The sequence below is a fragment of the Zeus faber genome (assembly GCF_960531495.2).
Source record: "Zeus faber genome assembly, chromosome: 19".
Lineage (NCBI taxonomy): Eukaryota > Metazoa > Chordata > Actinopteri > Zeiformes > Zeidae > Zeus > Zeus faber.
In genome coordinates this window covers 10,695,011-10,714,281 of record NC_137206.1, presented here as the reverse complement: position 1 = coordinate 10,714,281, position 19,271 = coordinate 10,695,011, and the positions used below count along the sequence as shown (strand labels likewise).

The window sequence follows — 19,271 nt, the reverse complement described above, 5'->3', positions numbered from 1 at the left end:
AGAACACACAAATTGTATATTTCATCTATTAAACACCACAACCGGAGATGGCACAGATCCATTCTTGACCGACAAAGATTCAACCATTTAAAAAATAACTTTATTTCAGTCTTGAGTTTATTAAAACTTGTATTGTTTTTATTTTTTTACATGAAAAGAGCTTTGAGGATGTACAGAAAATAACTCCAATAATAACTAGTTAACCACTCGTTATTCTTTTTCTTAAAGTTTCCCTATTTTACGGCAGTTTATTTGCTCTTCTTGAATTTGCTGGGTGTGGCTCCAGTCTTCTGCTTCTTCTTTGCTGATCCTTTTTTTTCGGGTTCCTAGAGCAGATGGAAGTTGTCAGACTGCAGAATACTAAGACGCCTTAAATACCACGGAATCATTTTCCCCTGGAACCCTTGGACGATTGGCCCCCTTCTCAGGAATAAAAGTGAGAACAAAAACAAAAATGTTTTGTGAACGAGGGCCCCAGTACTCTGGATCAGGGGGTTTCATTTCATTTGTCGCCACCGGATGGCCCTAGAGACCCACGGGCAGCAGAATCAGTTTATTCCGCCAAAAAAAGTCCGGAAAAAAGAGAATAAAAATGTTATAAAGAAGGTAAAATAAATAAATTATCAAATATATACAAATAGCCAAAAAAAAAAATACAAAACAAATAGTTCTATAAAGATATACAAAATACACTAAATGTGACACCATGCAGAGGATAAATTATTTATAAATATAAATTACTTCAATGTACTATATTATTATCTAACATAGATCATAGGATAGTCTGCCCTGTGGCTTTTCAAGATATTTACCCCAAAAATGATCTGAGTACTGAAATGATGAATCTCCTGCTTGTAAATACCTTGCGTTTGGAGGACAGCGACCCGGTGACTGTGAAGAAGGAGTCCAGCCGTCCCTGAGTGCTGCTCTGCCTGCTTTTCATGATCTTCTTGCAGCCATTTCGGATCCTGTCCTCACTACGCAAAACACGTCAAGATTTAAATACTTATATTGACCATTTTTTTCTGGTTTCTTGAAATTTTTAGGTCCAATTTTGTTTATCATTAGGTTTTAGTGTATATTGTCATATTTTATTGTATACAGCACCTCATTTTCCCCATATATTGCCATTTTGCCACATTCCATTTCTTTATTATTATCGCCTATTTTTTGATGACACTGCAATTCAGGGATCCTAATGTTATGCATGTTTAACTAAGTACCTGAACTGCTTCTCGCTGCACATGAACTGAATGAGGGCCTCCTCGTCAGGCTCGCTCCACTTGAGCTCCAGCGTGGAGCAGTCCACCACCTCGGGCGCCAGGAACAGCTTCCGGGCCTCCTTGAACAACCAGTCCTCGGGTGCTGGGTGTTTCTGGAAAAAAATAAAAATAAAATAAGATAATCAAACAATTTCACTCAATGAATTGTTCTATTGCTTAAAAATGTTCAGGTTTATTTTCCATTATCCTGCCATATTTAATAGTGTATGTTTATTGTGTACTGCATATTTTTTCCAGCCCCAAATTCAAAACCCCAACCGGAGCCAAAACAAGTTATTAAAAAAAAAGAAAAATCCCCCGGGGCAGAGCGGAGATGATTAGAACCAGGCTTTATTGGCGAAGTACGCTCACACATGCAAGGAATTGGACTCTGATTTTCAATGACTCTTCGTACTCACATAACAACAGTTAAGGGGGGAAAAAAGTAGTAAAAAGTAGTAAAGTGAAGTAAAAAAATATATATTTAATAAACATACAAACAAAATAAAATATAAACCAGGAATTTTATATATATATATATATATATATATATTTTATTATTATTAATATTACTACTACTTTCTCTATACTGGAGACCGCACTGTTGAGCGCTGTGAACTAACATTAGGGTCGATGTTGTCCAGGATCTCCTCGATGGAGCCGTGCTGCTTGATGAGGTCAATGGCTCGCTTGGGGCCGATTCCCTTGATGGTGCCGCAGTAGTCGCAGCCCAGCAGAATGCACAGGTCTATGAACTGGGAAGGAGCAGGAACGAAGGTTTCAAAAATAAAATGCCATAAGTACAAAGTCTATATGCAGAAATCATACAAAGTCTGAGGGACCCAGCCGTAGGACACTGGTAGAATATGCAAAAATAAGGAATTTATTTACACAACAAATATAAACAACTTATGAAACTTGTTGAAATAGTGTGTAGTTAGCGCCTGTCCCTCAGTGCTTGCAGCGGTGGAGTTCCTGTCCCTTCCAACAAGATGGTGTCAGACAGCGAGGTAACAAAACATTCCATTGATAGGACACAAAAGTGTCCTATCAATAAAATATGTATGCTGTATTAAACAAAACCTATGTGTTCGTTAAAACAGGTTTTATCTTTCTAAAAATATCCCTGCTCACTGCAGTCTAATAGAGAAAAAAAATAAAATATTTTGTAACAGCTGGGTAAAGGCGGAAGACCTTACCTGTTCATTGGTCAGACCGATGTCTTGCAGAATGCGACTGAAGTGGAACTCCTGGATTGGAAGTTTCCTAAAACAGAGAGAGAATAAAAGAACAATAAGGACAATATAGCGCTAAATTTCTAATATCTAGTTACAGATTAACTAGGGTTGAGTGACATGGAAGAGTTTACGATCTCGATAACCCTAGAGACGTTGACGCAATGTTGATAGACATCCGGTATCTGCTCATTAATCGTAAAGGTACTTTTCCACATACTAGGAATTTGTCATGGTGAGGTTTGGTGCGTTTCTCTACAGACAATTATTATTAATTATTATTATTATTTTATTTTTTTATCTGAGATTACAAATAAAATCATAAAAAGTAAAACTAAAATAAACATGCAAATACAATTTAAAAAAAACAATGTGAAAAAGAGAATACATCTGGGGTTCACCACATTAAACTATATAACTATATGCAACAAAGCACAATACAGACCAAAAAACCCCTTTCAAATATTTGTGAGTTATGTCCTATTTCCTTATCTCTAATATGGAAATTAAATAGGCCACGATACAATTCCACCGAAAGAGGTTCATTCTGGCATTATGAAATTAAATTCAAGGACTTCCAATTACTTTAAGTGCTGTTTTTTAATTTTCAAGGACTTCACACAAAACAAAATATAATCAATTTTCATTGTGACCTTTATTCATTAAAATTGAATATAATCTCAATGTCATTGTCTATAATTTATATTATTATATATTTTATTAATATTATTGTCATCTACTATTATAAGTGTTTATTTCCAACCATGCTGGATTAAATATACATTTGCCTGGCATCATCAATTTCATAAAATTGATTCTGGAAAATGTTTTATTACATTATGATTGAAATAACAAAACTAGGGGGAATATCGCACGGTACCAATGATCGCAAGTTATTTTCCAAGGAATTTATAAAGTACTCCAGTACTTCAATTTCTGAGGACGAAATTCAAGAACCTCAAAGACCTGGTAAGAACCCTGGGAAAGAAAGCAATCGCTCCACCAACACCAAGGTCGACCATGATACTGTACTGTGATTTATTATTATTATTATTATTATTATTATTATACGTACTTTGCTTCGCTGGCGGTCAGGTGTCTGAGTAAGACGTTGGTCCCAAACGTCAGCCCGTCCATGTCCTCCGTGGCCGTGGCGAACACCTTCCCTGCTTTGACCAGGGCGGCACAGCTGGCCTCGGCCTCGCACGGCGCCTGTGGTTCCCAAGGGACATTGAGAGCTATTGGGAATCGTATTCATAGGAACCGTTTCCAGTGCAGGGGGTTATCGTTGAGTTACGGCGTCGCTTCGGACCGCCAGATCATCTCGGAGGGTAAACCGCCCGGATGGGGTCACGGCGGGCGCTCACCTCCACGTAGGGCACGCCCATCAGGGTCAGCAGCTTCTTGCACTCATCGTTGTGCTGCCTGGTGACTTTGACCAGACGCTTGGTGAATTTGTCGACGTTCTCCTGCTCCCCTGGTGGCGCACATGATCGGTATATGTTCACGTTAAATGTTCAGGTTTGAACTCCCACTTATCCAACCATTTTTTTGTGTAACAGCAGGGTTGGGCTGGCATAAAAAAATTTAACCCAGTTCGATACGACCGGACTACCGAATATTACCACTAGGTGTCGCGCTTTTGCTGTGACTTTCTCATGCAGTGTTTGTACGTTGCCTCAACTATGTTTTTCTGCTCACCCCTTTCTTCGGCTTCAAATCGATCCAAATCTATGTAACAGTTTATTTTTCGGGTTTATACTGCTTGAAATGTTCTCATATAATTCCCATGATCCTGACATATTTTTGTTGTGTATTTCGCCTTTTTACCCAGGCATTTAGAGTTTCATTTTTCTATTATATTGTTTGTAAGTATGACTGCCTATTGTTCTTTGATGTGATCTGTAATTGGACATTTCCATTTTGGGGATGAATAAAGCATCCATCTATTTAAAGTTGAGAAACGTACAACTTTTCAATGGATAATTATGTCACAGATGAAATGTATTTAAATAAAATAAAAACTGATTATACAATCTTGGTCCACATCATTTGCCAAACAAAGAAATACAAACATGTTCTACCGCAACCGAATGACCATGTTAAAATTGTTTTATTATAAAAGATTAAGATTTTTGGTATTAGGCATATAATAATAACATTATTATTTAAAGCATACCACTTTAATTTTTTAATAAAGTTTATTTTTCATTATCCTTACATATTTTTTATAATGTACAGTTCACTCTGGTTTATTGTACATTTTACTTTCCCCCCCAAATATTTCCACTTTTTCATTTTTATATTTGTATTCTATTGTTTTTATATATTACTGCCTATTGATTTTTGATGTGAGCAGAAAACTAAGAAGGACTGATATGGATGTACCTGCTTCCTGAGCCTGAGCCAGCAACTTCTCAGCTTCAGCTCTCCTCTCCCCTCTCTTCTCCAGCTGGAAACGGAGCAGTAAAGGGATGAAGATAGAGCAGTAAACTGAGGGGTTAGGATCACCGGGGTTATGAAACATTTAAAATTCGAGCGCTGCATCACTGCTTTTCAGCTTTAAACAAATTCAGGTTTGAAAAAAAAAAAAAATAATAATAATAATAATAATAATAAAAATCAGAAAGAAAAGAAAACAGAACTTCAAACCACTCACCTCCCCGGACTTGAGCTGCGGTGGCTTCCCATCAAACACGTACGTGGGTTTGATGCCGTGCTCCAGCATGCGGATCGTCCGGTAGAACATCCCCATCAAGTGGCTGGGGGGGGGGGGTAAGGTCTTAGTCTAAAACTCTCAGACTTGCCCTGGTCTTGGTTAAAAAAATATATATATCTGATTTCCAGAAGGAAGATCGGCGCTAATCTAGGTCTAAGTGAAGCTTAAATAAAATCTTTGGATGAATGGGGGGTGGGCCTCCAGGTGGACCAGGTCGATCTGAACTGAAGACCAGCACCGAGACCGGACAGAAGGAGCTGCCTCCTCCCTTACCTCAGTCTAGGACTTCCGAGTCCGGAACTACTTTATCCTAAATGAAGTGACATCTCAGAAAGACATTTTTAAATCCTGGATTAATCTAAATTTGTTTTGTTTTTTTGGCCTGATTTTTGATCAAACCCCCTCTGGGAAGCCGCCCCTGAGTGTGTCACCCCTGGTCTGGTGTTGAAACCTACCAGAGCTGTTGACATATATGTCGTGTCTTCTATGGCTAGTGAGAGGAGTATCATCCAATTCAAACATTACGAAAACACGGTTTATAATGGAGAGAATATCAGTAAGTGGCACAGTGTCTATAATATATTTTAATACATCCAAACTGATTGTAAGTTACACGTTTAGGCATCTACGTGGTGGTAGATTAGTAACTATATATACACATTGTGGGGGGTGGGGGGTGGATGGAAAGTGCAGGGCAATCAAACCTCGTGGTTTCTCCATCCTCGTTTTGCAGGACGTTGCCGTCCTGCCGGACTGCAATCAGAAACTGGTAGATACACATGGACGCATCGATAGCGATCTTCCTTCCTGCAAGATGGGTGCACGGCAGAGATGCCATTGTTACTACACCGCAGGCCTGGCAATGCAGACGTGACCCGAAATATAATCCAAGGAGCGTTTTAAACGTGATAATTGATATATAGCGTATCAAGTGGGGTTTAAAATAGTACACAGCACACTATTATATTGTTGTAACCATGTTGCGTACCACTTTGGTGCTTATGTTCAGATGTTATTTTATTCACGCAAACTTGCTCGGTTTTCTATTTTTTTACAGAGTGTAGATTGTTGATACGGAGGCTAATTGACCATTTTGGGGGAAATTAAATACACTGATATATATTATATATAAGTAATATATTGCAACTATCGCTTCGCTGATACGGCAACTGTTATCGTCCGTCGCCTGCCGCGTGAATTGCTCGAACGCCGGGGCTGAAACGCCGCGTCGAACAGGGCCATTCAACACCATCGACGCCCAGCAGGGCGGCGTTCTGAATTACCGAAGTAGTTCTTAATGTCCTGCTCCTTTATGGCGCCGGGCGCCTGGTCGGCGATCAGCTTGGCGAGACCGTGAATCCCCATCGCAGCTGCAGCTACAGCGGGTCCCGCGAATGGAGCGGCCGCCGCGCGGAGGTCCTTCCCCGCGCGTCTGCTTCGCGGGAAAAAAAAAAAAAAAAGAGGCAAAAACGAGGCACTACCAATCGAATGGGCGAGCACGGATCCGTTGGCAGCCGCGCATCGGTTCTCCGACGTCGATTGGAATAGCCTTGGCCCGGAACGCGGAAGCGGTAGGGAAACAGCGGGTTCGGTCTGTTTTGTTGTTAACGTCCAGGGACAATAAAGTTTAATTTGTCAATATCGCCGGGTGCTGATTTTGTGTTTCTCGGTGTCGGGATCCGGTGCCATTAAGTCGCGGAATACAACACAACACCCGTGCGCTTCGACTTGATTGCGAACGATTATACGATAATAAACAGACAAGCTGTTCGGGAGTGCCGAGGGGCGTGGTCATACGTACTCCGCCCACTCCGGAAAACTCGGCCGTGACGTCATTATTTTTAATTTTCTGAGCTGACGTGGAGTCGGTCTTCATGTGTGGTTGTTATAATGGACGCGTGATCCGTAGACCGCCGCGAGCGTTCCCGTAATGTTTGTGCGCGTTTAAATTGATCACAGCGTCGGCGCGGATCGGAGCGGCGAGGTGAATCTCGGGGCCTGGAAACAGAAGACTCCGGTGTACAGGCAGGTTTCGTTCAGATGTGTTACATCAACACATTCACATATATTCTGTAGAAACAACCTGCAACGATCTAGTCATATTGGTACGATTTATCCGACCGAGGTCTTGGACAAAGTACAAATCTTTTTTTATTACAATTCAAACTGAGTTACTTAAACTATCCCAGTCTTGGTGGAGATCAATCATTGACATGATCAGAACCAGCAAGGCCTCAGAACTAAGTGTTGATGTTGGTCATTCATGATTGAGAAATCTACACACACACACACACACACACACACACACACACACGCACACACGCACACACGCACGCCAAATCAGATTTGAAAATAAAACAATCATCACACACACACACACACACACACACACACACACACACACAGGAAGCACAAGTTGTTATTCAAATGTGTCTCAGCTCTCTCACACTGCAGCAGAGCATTCTTTCGTGTCTATTCTCAACCCCGTGTCTGGTCCCGTGTAATGAAACCCACCCGGCTCCCTTGTGTTCCCACCAGGGTGCGTCGTGATTCGGGATGGGGCACCTGTACGGTGGCAGCCGCCTGACGATGCTGTGCCTGTGCTGCATCCTGTTGGCGTGCGTCGTGCCGGCCCGGGCGCTCAGCTTCAAGCAGGGGGATAACGTGACGCTGTACGTCAACAAAGTCGGGCCGTACCACAACCCCCAGGAGACGTACCACTTCTACACGCTGCCTGTTTGCAGGCCTGAGAAGGTCTGTTGTTGTCTTTCTGTGATAGGTTGTCATGGTTTGGTGTGATCCAAATCCACACATATTGTTTATATCATACCTATACCATGCAAATACAGACATATAGATAGATGGATAGATACTTTCGGGAAATTGCAATGTCCCAGCAACTCACATCAACACAATAGGCAAAAAAAAGAAAATGGCAATATATAGAAATTTAGGAAAATATACAATAGACCTAACAGTTAACCGTAACCTAACCCTAAAGATAACAGAAAAACAATTGAGAAAAAGATCAAAATAAAAGGTCATGTCCTATACAATATAATATACATACAAAAGGTCCTATACAATAACTCATGAAATAAACAGTGAAGCAGAAAGACGAACGTACAATAAACCTGAGAATAAATATAACCCATAACCAAAATGCTGTGATTTCACTGTATTCCCATGTGTCCCTCAGGTGCACCACAAGTCACTGAGCCTGGGGGAAGTGCTGGACGGCGACAGGATGGCAGAGTCGCTGTATTACATCCGCTTCCGGGAGAATGTGGAGAAGAAAATACTATGTCAGCTCACGCTCTCGGAGAAACAGGTATTGATATTTTTGTATCATATCTTGTCTGTGCTGTAGGACTTTTTGATGCCGCAAGCAGACATAACGGGGAATGCAAATGATTAAACCATATACCGAAAATATTGGAGATGAGTAGTTTCAGGGGGATATGTTTCGTTGTTCTCCCTCATAATGGTTTCGATATGCCAGCGATTGGTAATCTGATAGCTGGACTTTGAAGACTTTGACTTTGAAAACCCCCTTTATATAGTGTTGATAAAAGTGCAAAAAGGAATATAAAATACTCACAATAAAAAAAAATATATATATTGATAGTGGATACGGTGACATCCAACCTTAACATTGATACCGTCATTATTTAGAAATACGTGGCTTTATTTTTACCTAGTTTTAGTTCGTAAACATGACCGACATCACTTCCGGTCGTACTGTCGGACAGAAACCTGTCGCTTGAGTTGAAAAATGTGAAGGGATCCTGGAGCATCGTTCGGGAGCGGGAATTCAGCACCGCCTCACGTCACACGGCTTTTCGCGAGCGGAATCTGCCTCTCAATAGGAATGAATGGACTTTGGGTTTGATCTTGTCGTTTGTAGTATTCGTGTGAAGCAGGCTTGCGATCAAGGTTGATTACTTGGCTACATGCTTACCCTTATGGTATTCAAAACGCTGTGCATGTCTGTGAAGCGGCACGCCGGCCTTCACTGCCATGGCCTTCTGCGTGGCCGCTTGTTTTGAATGCCTTAACCACTTCCAATGAGATAAAAAATAAAAAATAAAAAAAAATAACCTTCAAATTGTGACCTATCGTGCGGACAAATGAAAGTGAAATGGAGTAAAGTGGAGATATCCGAACGTATTGACGACAATGAGATGTGCACTAGGTGGACCAGCTCCGCGAGGCCATCGAGGAGCTCTACTACTTTGAGTTCGTCCTGGATGACATTCCCATCTGGGGCTTTGTGGGATACATGGAGGAGAGCGGCTTCCTGCCTCACAGTCACAAGGTGTGTGTGTGTGTGTGTGTGTGTGTGTGTGTGTGTGTGTGTGTGTGTGTGTGTGTGTGTGTGTGTGTGTGTGTGTGTGTGTCATTCAGCATACTACATTTTCTCTTACCCTCATAGTTTTCTTGCATATTTACTGTTTTAAGCTGAAACCTTTGTGTGTTTATATCAGCCATCGACACAACTTCCTTTGTGCAAAACGTCTCACCAGATGTCTAGATAAATTGCGAAAGTAACAACAGGGACAAGAACGTGGCACACAATGCAATGCAATCTTATAGTATATTATGTTGTAGTATATAGTATTTTATGAAAAAAAACCTATACATATTCATTAGCAAACTTACTAACCATTCTTCACATCTTTGTCCTTCCTCTGTCGATTTCAATCTCTCGCTCTCGCCCTCTCCTTTTCTCTTTCTTTTCTCTTGCTCTCTCTCGTTGCGGCCGCCTGCGCGAGCACCGCGTGTCGATTACGCACATTTGAGAATTTGTCGTATTTTTCGAGCTTATAGAGCTTATTGTGCGTAATCACCGGGTGTCATGACATTTCACTGCATATATGTACGACCGTATGTGTATGTATGTGACAAATAATCTCTTGAACTTGAACTTGAACTTGGATGGTATTTATTTTACTTGTATGGTTTTTCAGTTTTTTTCCATTTTTTTTTCATCGTTTGGTTCTTTATTTATTATTATTATTATTTTATTGGTACTTGTACCATTGGAACACAGTAAATACTACATGAGCTAAACATTAAACTTTATCTCCCTTTCTCGCTATCTCTGTCCTTTTATCTCTCCGTCTTTTCACCCTTTCTTTTCTCTTCTTGCTCTCTCTCCACCTCTCTTTTATTATTATTATTATTATTATTATTATTATTATTATTATTATTATTATTATTATTATTATTATTTTCAAATTCTTTATTTATTTTTAATCCCAGCTACATAGGTTTAATAAAATGTTTTTGTTTTTTTTATCCCCTCCCTCCCTCCCTCCAGGTGGGCCTGTGGACTCACCTTGACTTCAACATCGAGTACAATGGGGACGCTGTGATCTTTGCCAACGTCTCGGTGAAGGACGTGAAGCCAGTGCCGCTGGAGGAGGGGGGCGGGGCGGTGGGGGGTGTGGGGGTGGGCGGAGCCAGCGGCGGAGCGGGGGGCCTTAGGATCACCCACACCTACAGCGTGCGCTGGTTCGAGTCTCCGCTGCCGCACGCGCGGCGGGCCGAGCGCCTCAGGGACCACGCCTTCTTCCCCAAGACGCTGGAGATCCACTGGCTGTCCATCATCAACTCACTGGTGCTGGTGGTGCTGCTGCTGGGCTTCGTCATCATCATCCTCATGCGGGTGCTGAAGAACGACTTTGCCAGGTCGGTCGCCGCAAATATCAGAATTTTTGAAGCTTTCCTCACATTGAATGAATAATCGTATCCGACAGTCGGGTCCTTCCCCTAGTGGTCATCAGATGAGCTGCATCTGGGTTTCACATCCCAAAATATGTCAATGGGAAAAACGGGAGAGCTGTTTTTCCAGAACAACAGTGAGTTGTTTGCTCAGCTGGACGTTTTCCATGAATCAGTGTTTGAAACTCACTTTAAATAGTGTTTGCACAAGTGAGAAACATTTTTTTCACCATCATTCATCATTATTCTTAAATATGTGACTTATTTAGTAATTTTAAGCCCAGTTCCAATATAAACTTGACCAACGTCACTTCCGGTCGTACTGTTGGACCCAAACTTCAAAGCATCTGAAGGCATCCAGGAGCCTCGATCGCAGGCGGGAATTCCGAATCGCGTCACAGCTTTTCGCGTGCGGAATCCCACTCTTCTTAGGAATGTGTTGTTTGAAGGTTTGTTCTTGTCGCCTGTCGTGTTGTTGATGACCACCAATCAAATTTTCAACTTCAGATTTGCGATTTGTTTTTTGTAAAAAATAAAATAAAATGAACAGGGTTCTTATCAGGTCTTTGAGGTGCTTGAAGAGCTTTAATTTCATCCTCAGAAATGGATTTACTGGAATATCTTGAAAATAAATGCTTGAAACGTCCCTGGAAAAAAATGAATTACTGAAAACCTGTGATGATTCCCCCGGTGCCGTCATTCATATTGTAACGTGATAAAACTATTTCCCGAACAGCTTTTACAACCGATTATGCCAGGGAAACATAAATTTAATCCAACATGGTTGGAATGCACAGAGTAGATAATATATAATAGTAGATGTGTCACCAAAACAGCCCCGACCAGTCGAGGCAGGGACTCTATAAATATAAATATACACATACTGTGTGTGTGTGTGTTTGTGTGTGTGTGTGTGTGTGTGTGTGTGTGTGTGTGTGTGTGTGTGTGTGTGTGTGTGTGTGTGTGTGTGTGTGTGTGTGTGTGTGTGTGTGTGTGTGTGTGATAGACAATGAGACTAAGGTTATATTTTAATTAATAAAGATCACATTGAAAATTGATTATATTTGTTTTGCCTATAATCCTCGACAGGCCCTTAAAATGTAAAAAACATAGGCTTTTTTTATTTTTAAGCTCTTGAAAGTCCTTGAATTTCATTTTGTAATGCCACAATGAGATCCCCTGTCCTTGCTACTTCAAAGCCAAACTGTAACTGTAATGGATCCAGTTTTCTTTGTTTGTTTAAAGGTGGCCATCTCTTGTTACTTTCTGCTTCAAAGGTACAATGTGGAGGAGGAGGGCGGCTGTGACGACCTGGACCAGGGTGACAACGGCTGGAAGATCATCCACACCGATGTCTTCAGGTTCCCGCCGTACAAAAGCCTGCTGTGCGCCGTGCTCGGGGTGGGGGCGCAGTTCCTCACGCTAGCCACAGGTGAGCCTTCCAGTCGACTGACAACTGGATATGGGGGCGGGTACTCCAGATTAACAGACGTCCCAAAAACGTTGTGTGCCGTCCGAATTGTCTTTGGACACTCTTTGGGTCTTCCACCCTCTGCCGCTCAGGGCTCAGGGCTGTGACCGAGTCACTTGCCTCCACAGTGCAGCCCCAATATGTAGTCGGGTGTGTTTTGTCCTGTCAGAAAGATTGTATTTACCCAGTGTATGCCTGTGAGTCGCCGCGACTTTCACGACTGCAAGCCTTTCATGCAACAGTTCAAGTCAGAGTGTGAAGTTGTATGGATGAGCGAACAGGCATGTTTTGAACGGGGCACTGCACTAGTATGTACTTTGTGTATGTATACAAGAAAATCAACAAATATATACACCGATCGGCCACGACATTAAAACCACTTCTAATATTGTGTAGCTCGCCCTTGTGCTGCCAAAACAGCTATGACCCATCGAGGCATGGACTCCACAAGACCTCTGAAGGTGTCCTGTGGTATCTGGCACCAAGACGTGAGCAGCAGATCTTTTAAGTCCTGAAAGTTGCGAGGCGGGGCCCCCATAGTTCGGGCTTGTCCTTCCAGCAAATCCCATAGATGCTCGATCAGATCGGACCTTAACCCCGGTCATCCACATGATGTAGAAGAAAGCGTGATTCATCAGACCAGGCCACCTTCTTCCATTGCTCCATGGTCCAGTTCTGATGCTCACGTGCCCATTGTAGGTGCTTTTGGTGGTGGACAGGGGTCAGCGTGGACACTCTTGACGGGTCTGCAGCTACACAGTCCCATACGCAGCAAACTGTGGTGCACTGTGTGTTCTGACAACTTTCTATCATAGCAGCATTAACTTTTTCAGCAGTTTGTACTATAGTAGCTCTTCTGTAAGATCGAACAGACGGGCTAGACTTCGCTTTTCACGCACATCAATGAGCCCTTGGGCGCCCATGACCCTGTTGCAGGTTCACCGGTTGTCCTTCTTTGGACCACTTTTGGTAGGTACTAACGACTGCAAACTGGATACACCCCACAAAACCTGTCATTTTGGAGATGCTCTGGCCCAGTCGTCTAGCCATCACAATGTGGCCCTTGTCAAAGTGGCTCAGATCCTTACACTTGCCCATTTTTCCTGCTTCCAACACATAAACTTCAACTTCAACTGACTTGAACAACTGAACTTGACAACTTCAAGTTCACTTGCTGCCTAAAATATCCCACCCCTTGACAGATCCTTTGGAATGGGATGAGCAATGTTATTAACTTCACCTGTCAGTGGTTTTAATGTTGCGGCTGTACAGTATATAAAACATTTTAAACAAAAAAAATATATATGAGATTTTTTTTGTTTTTTTTATGTAGAAATCCAAAACCCAAAGCACTTTGTTAGTTGCTTTAGGTTTTGGATTATTAATCATGTGAAAAGCTGTTGCACCCAATCGCTACTAAAATACCTGCATTACATAGAATATTGCAGTGTAAAAGTGTCCATGAATGTGGAAAAAAATGTAATAAAAGAATCAAACTCAACAAAAATATAAGCAAAACTGGATGGATGGATAGATAAGCTGCAGGCTGTGTTTGCCTCATACCTCACTTGCAAATGTTTGTTAAGTGCTTTGGATCCCCCAAAGAATGTCTGTGTTGTGTTGTGTATTTCTAGTCATCAGCTAAAAGTCTGTTATAATGTATAAAATACCCGACTGTGGTATAAAAACGCACTTGGCACGCTGCGCCACGTTTTGACCTGGCCGACGTCTTGTTTGGCGACCTCCGCAGGGATCATCGTCATGGCGCTGCTGGGAATGTTCAATGTGCATCGCCACGGCGCCATCAACTCGGCGGCCATCGTCATGTACGCCCTGACCAGCTGCGTGTCGGGCTACGTGTCCTGCAGCTTCTATACGCAGATCCACGGCCAGCGGTGGGTCTGGAACATCATCCTCACCTCAAGTCTGTTCTCTGGTGAGTCGCAGTCCGCGCCCCTGCCAACTCGCACCGTAACGTCTCGAGGAGGCTGTCGACAGAGGCTTGCGTCAGCTTGTTGTCATTTCCTGTTTGGATGTGTCTCACTCTCAGACCTGCACGCTTAGAGTGTGTGTGTGTGTGTGTGTGTGTGTGTGTGTGTGTGTGTGTGTGTGTGTGTGTGTGTGTGTGTGTGTGTGTGTGTGTGTGTGTGAATCAATCAGTACAAAACGGTACCGTACCTCTATTGGGTATTTAAACTACATCCCTGGGATTGGACCAGATGCTGCGACCTGCGGTTCTGTAACCCCTCCCTCCCTCTCCTCTCACTCAACATCCACTGCTACACAGCACACTGAGCGCAGCGGTACTTTATTATCCACCCATGCTGCATTGCTGAGGTAAAATGGGAAGTGGGGGAGTGATAATAATGTTTACATATAAAGCGTTGGTGATAGAGATGCACCAATCGATCGACCGGTTTTCAGCTTGATCAACCACCGATCAGATATATTTTCAGATTCTGTGCCGGTCAAATTTACAAGGCCCATTATGTGCTCATGTACTCGTAAAAATGATCCGATACTCAAACTCGATACGAACATTATGTCACGTAGCTGCGTAGCTGATGCTCAAAAAAGAGAGCAAAGGAAAGAAAATGTTGGCTTTTTGGAGGTAGTTCAAGGTGAACAAAGATTGGATGAATATTTTATCGCCTGACAATCTTTCAAAATTGTGCAGACTGCGTAACTATCACTGTCTGCTCTGGTTGTTCTTAGTGCACAAGCTCCAATCGTGATGAAAAGTGTGACTCTTTTTTGAGATTTGGTTCTGGACGAGTCACTCAGTAAAACAAGTCATTCCATTTGATTCAGTTGGTTTAATCCAGGGTGAGTTCCAGTGAACGAGAGTGAGAAGAGTCTGTCATTTAATATTATTCCTTTTTTTTTTTGTTGGCCTTGTTACGAGGCAGCTACAGTGTGAATAACTGATGGAGTCATTTAGCTGCAGTGACTCCCTTTTTCAGTATTGTGGTACTTAAAATATTTTCCCAAGATTGGCAGGTCTGCGCTCTTGCCGTCTCACTCACCGTCATATTTCCATTTTTTTTATTATTATTATATTATATATTATTATATTAAATATTTTAATATCATAATATTTATTTTATTATATTCGATTTTATTATATAATATATTATTCTATTTTGGGTGTGCTTATATATTTAAAATGTACTGTAATGTTATGTTTCCTTCTGTCGTTCTAGTTCATTAGCTTGTATTGTTTCTGGGGTTTTTTTTGCAGAGAGGGTGACCATTTGTGGCGTTGCCCCATGCGGCCGCCGGCGCAAGCACAGTGTGTCGATTACGCACATTTGAGTATTTTTCGAGCTTATAGAGCTTGTGCGTAATCACCGGGTGTCATGACATTTCACTGCATATATGCACGACCGTATGTCTAGGTATGTAACAAATAATCTCTTGAACTTGAACTTTAAATTGATGTAATTTCACTTAAACTGTAAATTTTTGAGTGGATTTAATTTTTTTTATCAAATTTTATCAAATCCTAGGATTTAATGACGACCATTCATGTTCTATCTGAAATACTGTGGAGTAATAATAAATTGTGTCCATTCAACAGAGGTGGGAAAATTCCAGCGCCGAGAGTCAAAAGCGCTGTTTCCGTGTTTTTGATCCAAGCCTGCACTAATCCAGTCGATTCCACTCGTTAGTTGGATGTCATTATTCTAATTCCTGCGGTCGACGCAAAATCCCAGAGTGGAATTTTGCTCTCGAAACCCCAGATTTTTCCACCCATGATTTTCCATTGAGAGATTGAAATGTCGTCACTCCCGACCCGCAGCTCCTCTGTTCGTGACGTGGAGCGTGGTCAACTCGGTGCACTGGTGGAGCGGCTCCACACAGGCGCTGCCGGCCACCACCGTGCTGCTGCTGCTGGGCGCCTGGGTCCTGGTGGGCTTCCCGCTCACCGTCATCGGCGGCATCGTGGGCAAGAACCGGGCCGGCAGCTTCCAGGCGCCCTGCCGCACCCGCAACATCCCCCGGCAGATCCCCACGCAGCCCTGGTACAAGCACACCGCCGTGCACATGGCCATCGGTGGCTTCCTGCCCTTCAGGTACGTCCTTTTATAGATATATATATATGTATACTTTGTTCACCCCCAAAGGGATATTCCACTGTCCAAGCAGCTACCATTAAAAAATTTAAATTAAAAAAAATAAAAATAAAACAATAGGCAGTAATACTTGAAAAACACAGAATCAAGAATAAGAATGAAGTGTTAATATCTGGGTAAAGAGTGAAATATAAATATATAAAATAAAATGAAAATAAAATATATAATAAACTTCACAGTTAACTGTATACAATGAAATATCACGGGATAATGCAAGAGAAACCTGAATATTTGCCCACAATAAAATGTGGCTTTTGCAAGAATAACTGAAAATAAACCTGGACATTTAAAATGAAGCAGTATAGACCTGAAAAAGTTAAGCAGTATAAACCAGATGAATTTAAGTAATTAATTTAATACTGACAATAAGCCTAAAAACAACATGAACAGTGCACAGCAAACACACACTTGTTTTAACAAATCTACACTTCTACTTGTAGAGTAAAAATGTATTTTTTTTTAAATGTTTTTTTAATGTTGAGGTTATACATTCAGTCCATGATTGTAAAAATAACCCACCTATCCCACCCCCCAGTGCCATCTCTGTGGAGCTCTACTACATCTTCGCCACCGTGTGGGGCCGCGAGCACTACACGCTGTACGGCATCCTGCTCTGCGTCTTCGTCATCCTGCTCTCGGTGGGCGCCTGCATCTCGGTGGCGCTCACCTACTTCCTGCTGTCCGGCGAGGACTACCGCTGGTGGTGGCGCAGCGTGCTGAGCACGGGCTCCACCGGCCTCTTCATCTTCGTCTACTCGGTCTTCTACTACCGCAACCGCTCGTCCATGAGCGGCCTGGTGCAGAGCGCCGAGTTCTTCGGCTACTCGCTGCTGACGGCCATGGTGTTCTCGCTGATGCTCGGCGCCGTGTCCTTCTGGGCGTCGCTGGCGTTCATCCGCTACATCTACCGCAGCCTCAAGATGGACTAGGGGCTGTGGGCCGTGCCCCTCCCCCACCCTGCTTAGCCACATGTTTTACACACATACACACACACACACACTTTTCCCTCTCACATTCAAACACATACTTCCACACACAAACCTCCTGTGAGATCGTTAGGAGAAACCGGGGCCTTTATTTTTTTGGGGGGGAGGAACCGATGAAAAGACTCTACGAGCTGTCATTGTTTGCAAAAAAAAAAATTTGAGGTTGGTTGGACGAAGGGGCGAGAAGTGGAGTCACAGGGGGTTCTTGTATTTAATGATTAAAGGGGATTTAACTCTGTAAAGGGAATGTTTGCGTCCCGTTAGAATGAATGAAGAATTGTCTGTATGACAAGCTGTGCACAAGTGAGTCGGTTCAGTTGAGTTCCGCTGCAGGGCCGGTCCGACGCGCAGGATTCACACTGTAAGTTACACGTCTTCCCGAACTGTTTTACCTCTTAAGGAAATCAGAGAGTTTGCCAGCTCCTTGTTGACCAGATGGAGTAGTGGCTGTGTGTCGTTCCCGCCCTGCAGTTGAGTGTGGTTTTGCATTCTTGGTGGTTGGAGCAATACCATCACAGAATGGTATTCTAGTGCTATTGTAAATATACGATCTTTTCAATAAAAACGCTTTGTTACGCCATAACATTGAGCGGTTCTGGGCTGGGTTTCAGAGCTATGTTTTACTTTGTAGAAAAAAAAACAAAAAAAAAAAAACGGCTCAAGGCTGTTAAAAATCTCAAGTCAAGTTTTACAGCCTGAACCCGGATGAGTTGTGCTACTTTATTCGGTTCTTTCCGCCATGATAAGACCGCGCAATGAATCACTAATCAAGCAAATAAGTCATGGTAACAAATATTGGTAGACAAAGTGAGCCAATGTTTATTCCAAGAAGTAGTACTGCCCTTTTAAATGTGTACACTGATGAACCAAGCAGAGTACAATATATACACATTATACATCCTGTTTGAATCGGCAAAGGGCATTGTTACACATGGTAGGCAGCGTCTCCACAAGCATGAGAACAACCATCCCGAGGTATATTAAATACTCTTGTATAAAAATAAAACTACAAGGGGGAAAAAAAAAAAAGTATTAAAAATTCATGACAAGAGTATAAATAAGTCATATGTACATCCAGCTGCAAAGAGAAAGGCCCTTAAGTCAACCGAAAGCCAGTTAGGCATTCCCGAGCCACTCTTTGGAGTTTGGGTGTGGTGGCGAGGAGGCTGTTAACACGACAGTGCGAGCATCCCGATAACTTTTCAGCCCGATCTTACTGGCCGGCACTGTGCACCGTCCCCAGGTGCAAGGGATTGCCGAAGTCCTCGTCGCCACCCGTGTCGTTCACACCGGCGTCCGCCGCCGAAGTGCTGGCTGCGCCGAAGGCGGCGGGGTTGTAGTCGTAGTGGCCGCCGGCTGGGGCCACGGGCCAGCTGGCCGCCTGAGACCTGGCGGTGGCGGCGAGGGTCTGGGGTCCGTTGGGGGACCAGGCCTGGTAGCCGGGGGGCCTGGCGGCGAGGTAATAGAGCAGGTTCTGGGGCGGCGTCTTGTTAAAAAACGCAGCGTCCCTCATCTGGTGGCTGTACTGCTCATGGAGACCGGCCCGCCCTTCACCTGGGTACTGTGAGGACAGAACCTTGTTATAAAGGGAGCGGTCACAACCAGATCCACCACATCCCCGCCTAGAGCCCTAGAACGGGCTGATTTTGTTGCCATGTATCGTCTTGCCTTTAAGGCCACGACCAGACTACGGTCAGGCCCCCAATGTCGACGGGATACTCTCTGTCCACACCAG

General features: G+C 43.0%; 2 protein-coding genes across 2 annotated transcripts; one reads left to right on the top strand and one right to left on the bottom strand.

Moving 5' to 3' along the window:
• Positions 1–82: 82 nt before the first annotated feature.
• fen1 (flap structure-specific endonuclease 1) lies at positions 83–6,659 on the bottom strand. Its single transcript, XM_080019840.1, has 11 exons — positions 6,500–6,659; positions 5,921–6,023; positions 5,157–5,259; positions 4,886–4,949; positions 3,865–3,974; positions 3,573–3,709; positions 2,462–2,528; positions 1,886–2,017; positions 1,224–1,375; positions 863–977; positions 83–326 (listed from the first exon to the last, which is right to left on the bottom strand). The coding sequence occupies exons 1-11, from the start codon at positions 6,579–6,581 to the stop codon at positions 249–251; spliced, it is 1,143 nt and encodes a 380-aa protein (XP_079875966.1). The 5' UTR covers positions 6,582–6,659; the 3' UTR covers positions 83–248.
• Positions 6,660–7,076: 417 nt separating this feature from the next.
• tm9sf1 (transmembrane 9 superfamily member 1) lies at positions 7,077–18,113 on the top strand. Its single transcript, XM_080020300.1, has 9 exons — positions 7,077–7,241; positions 7,755–7,970; positions 8,416–8,547; positions 9,412–9,534; positions 10,540–10,910; positions 12,221–12,375; positions 14,165–14,350; positions 16,217–16,490; positions 17,086–18,113. Exons 2-9 carry the CDS (start codon positions 7,773–7,775, stop codon positions 17,477–17,479), a joined length of 1,833 nt encoding a protein of 610 aa, XP_079876426.1. The 5' UTR covers positions 7,077–7,241; positions 7,755–7,772; the 3' UTR covers positions 17,480–18,113.
• Positions 18,114–19,271: the final 1,158 nt, after the last annotated feature.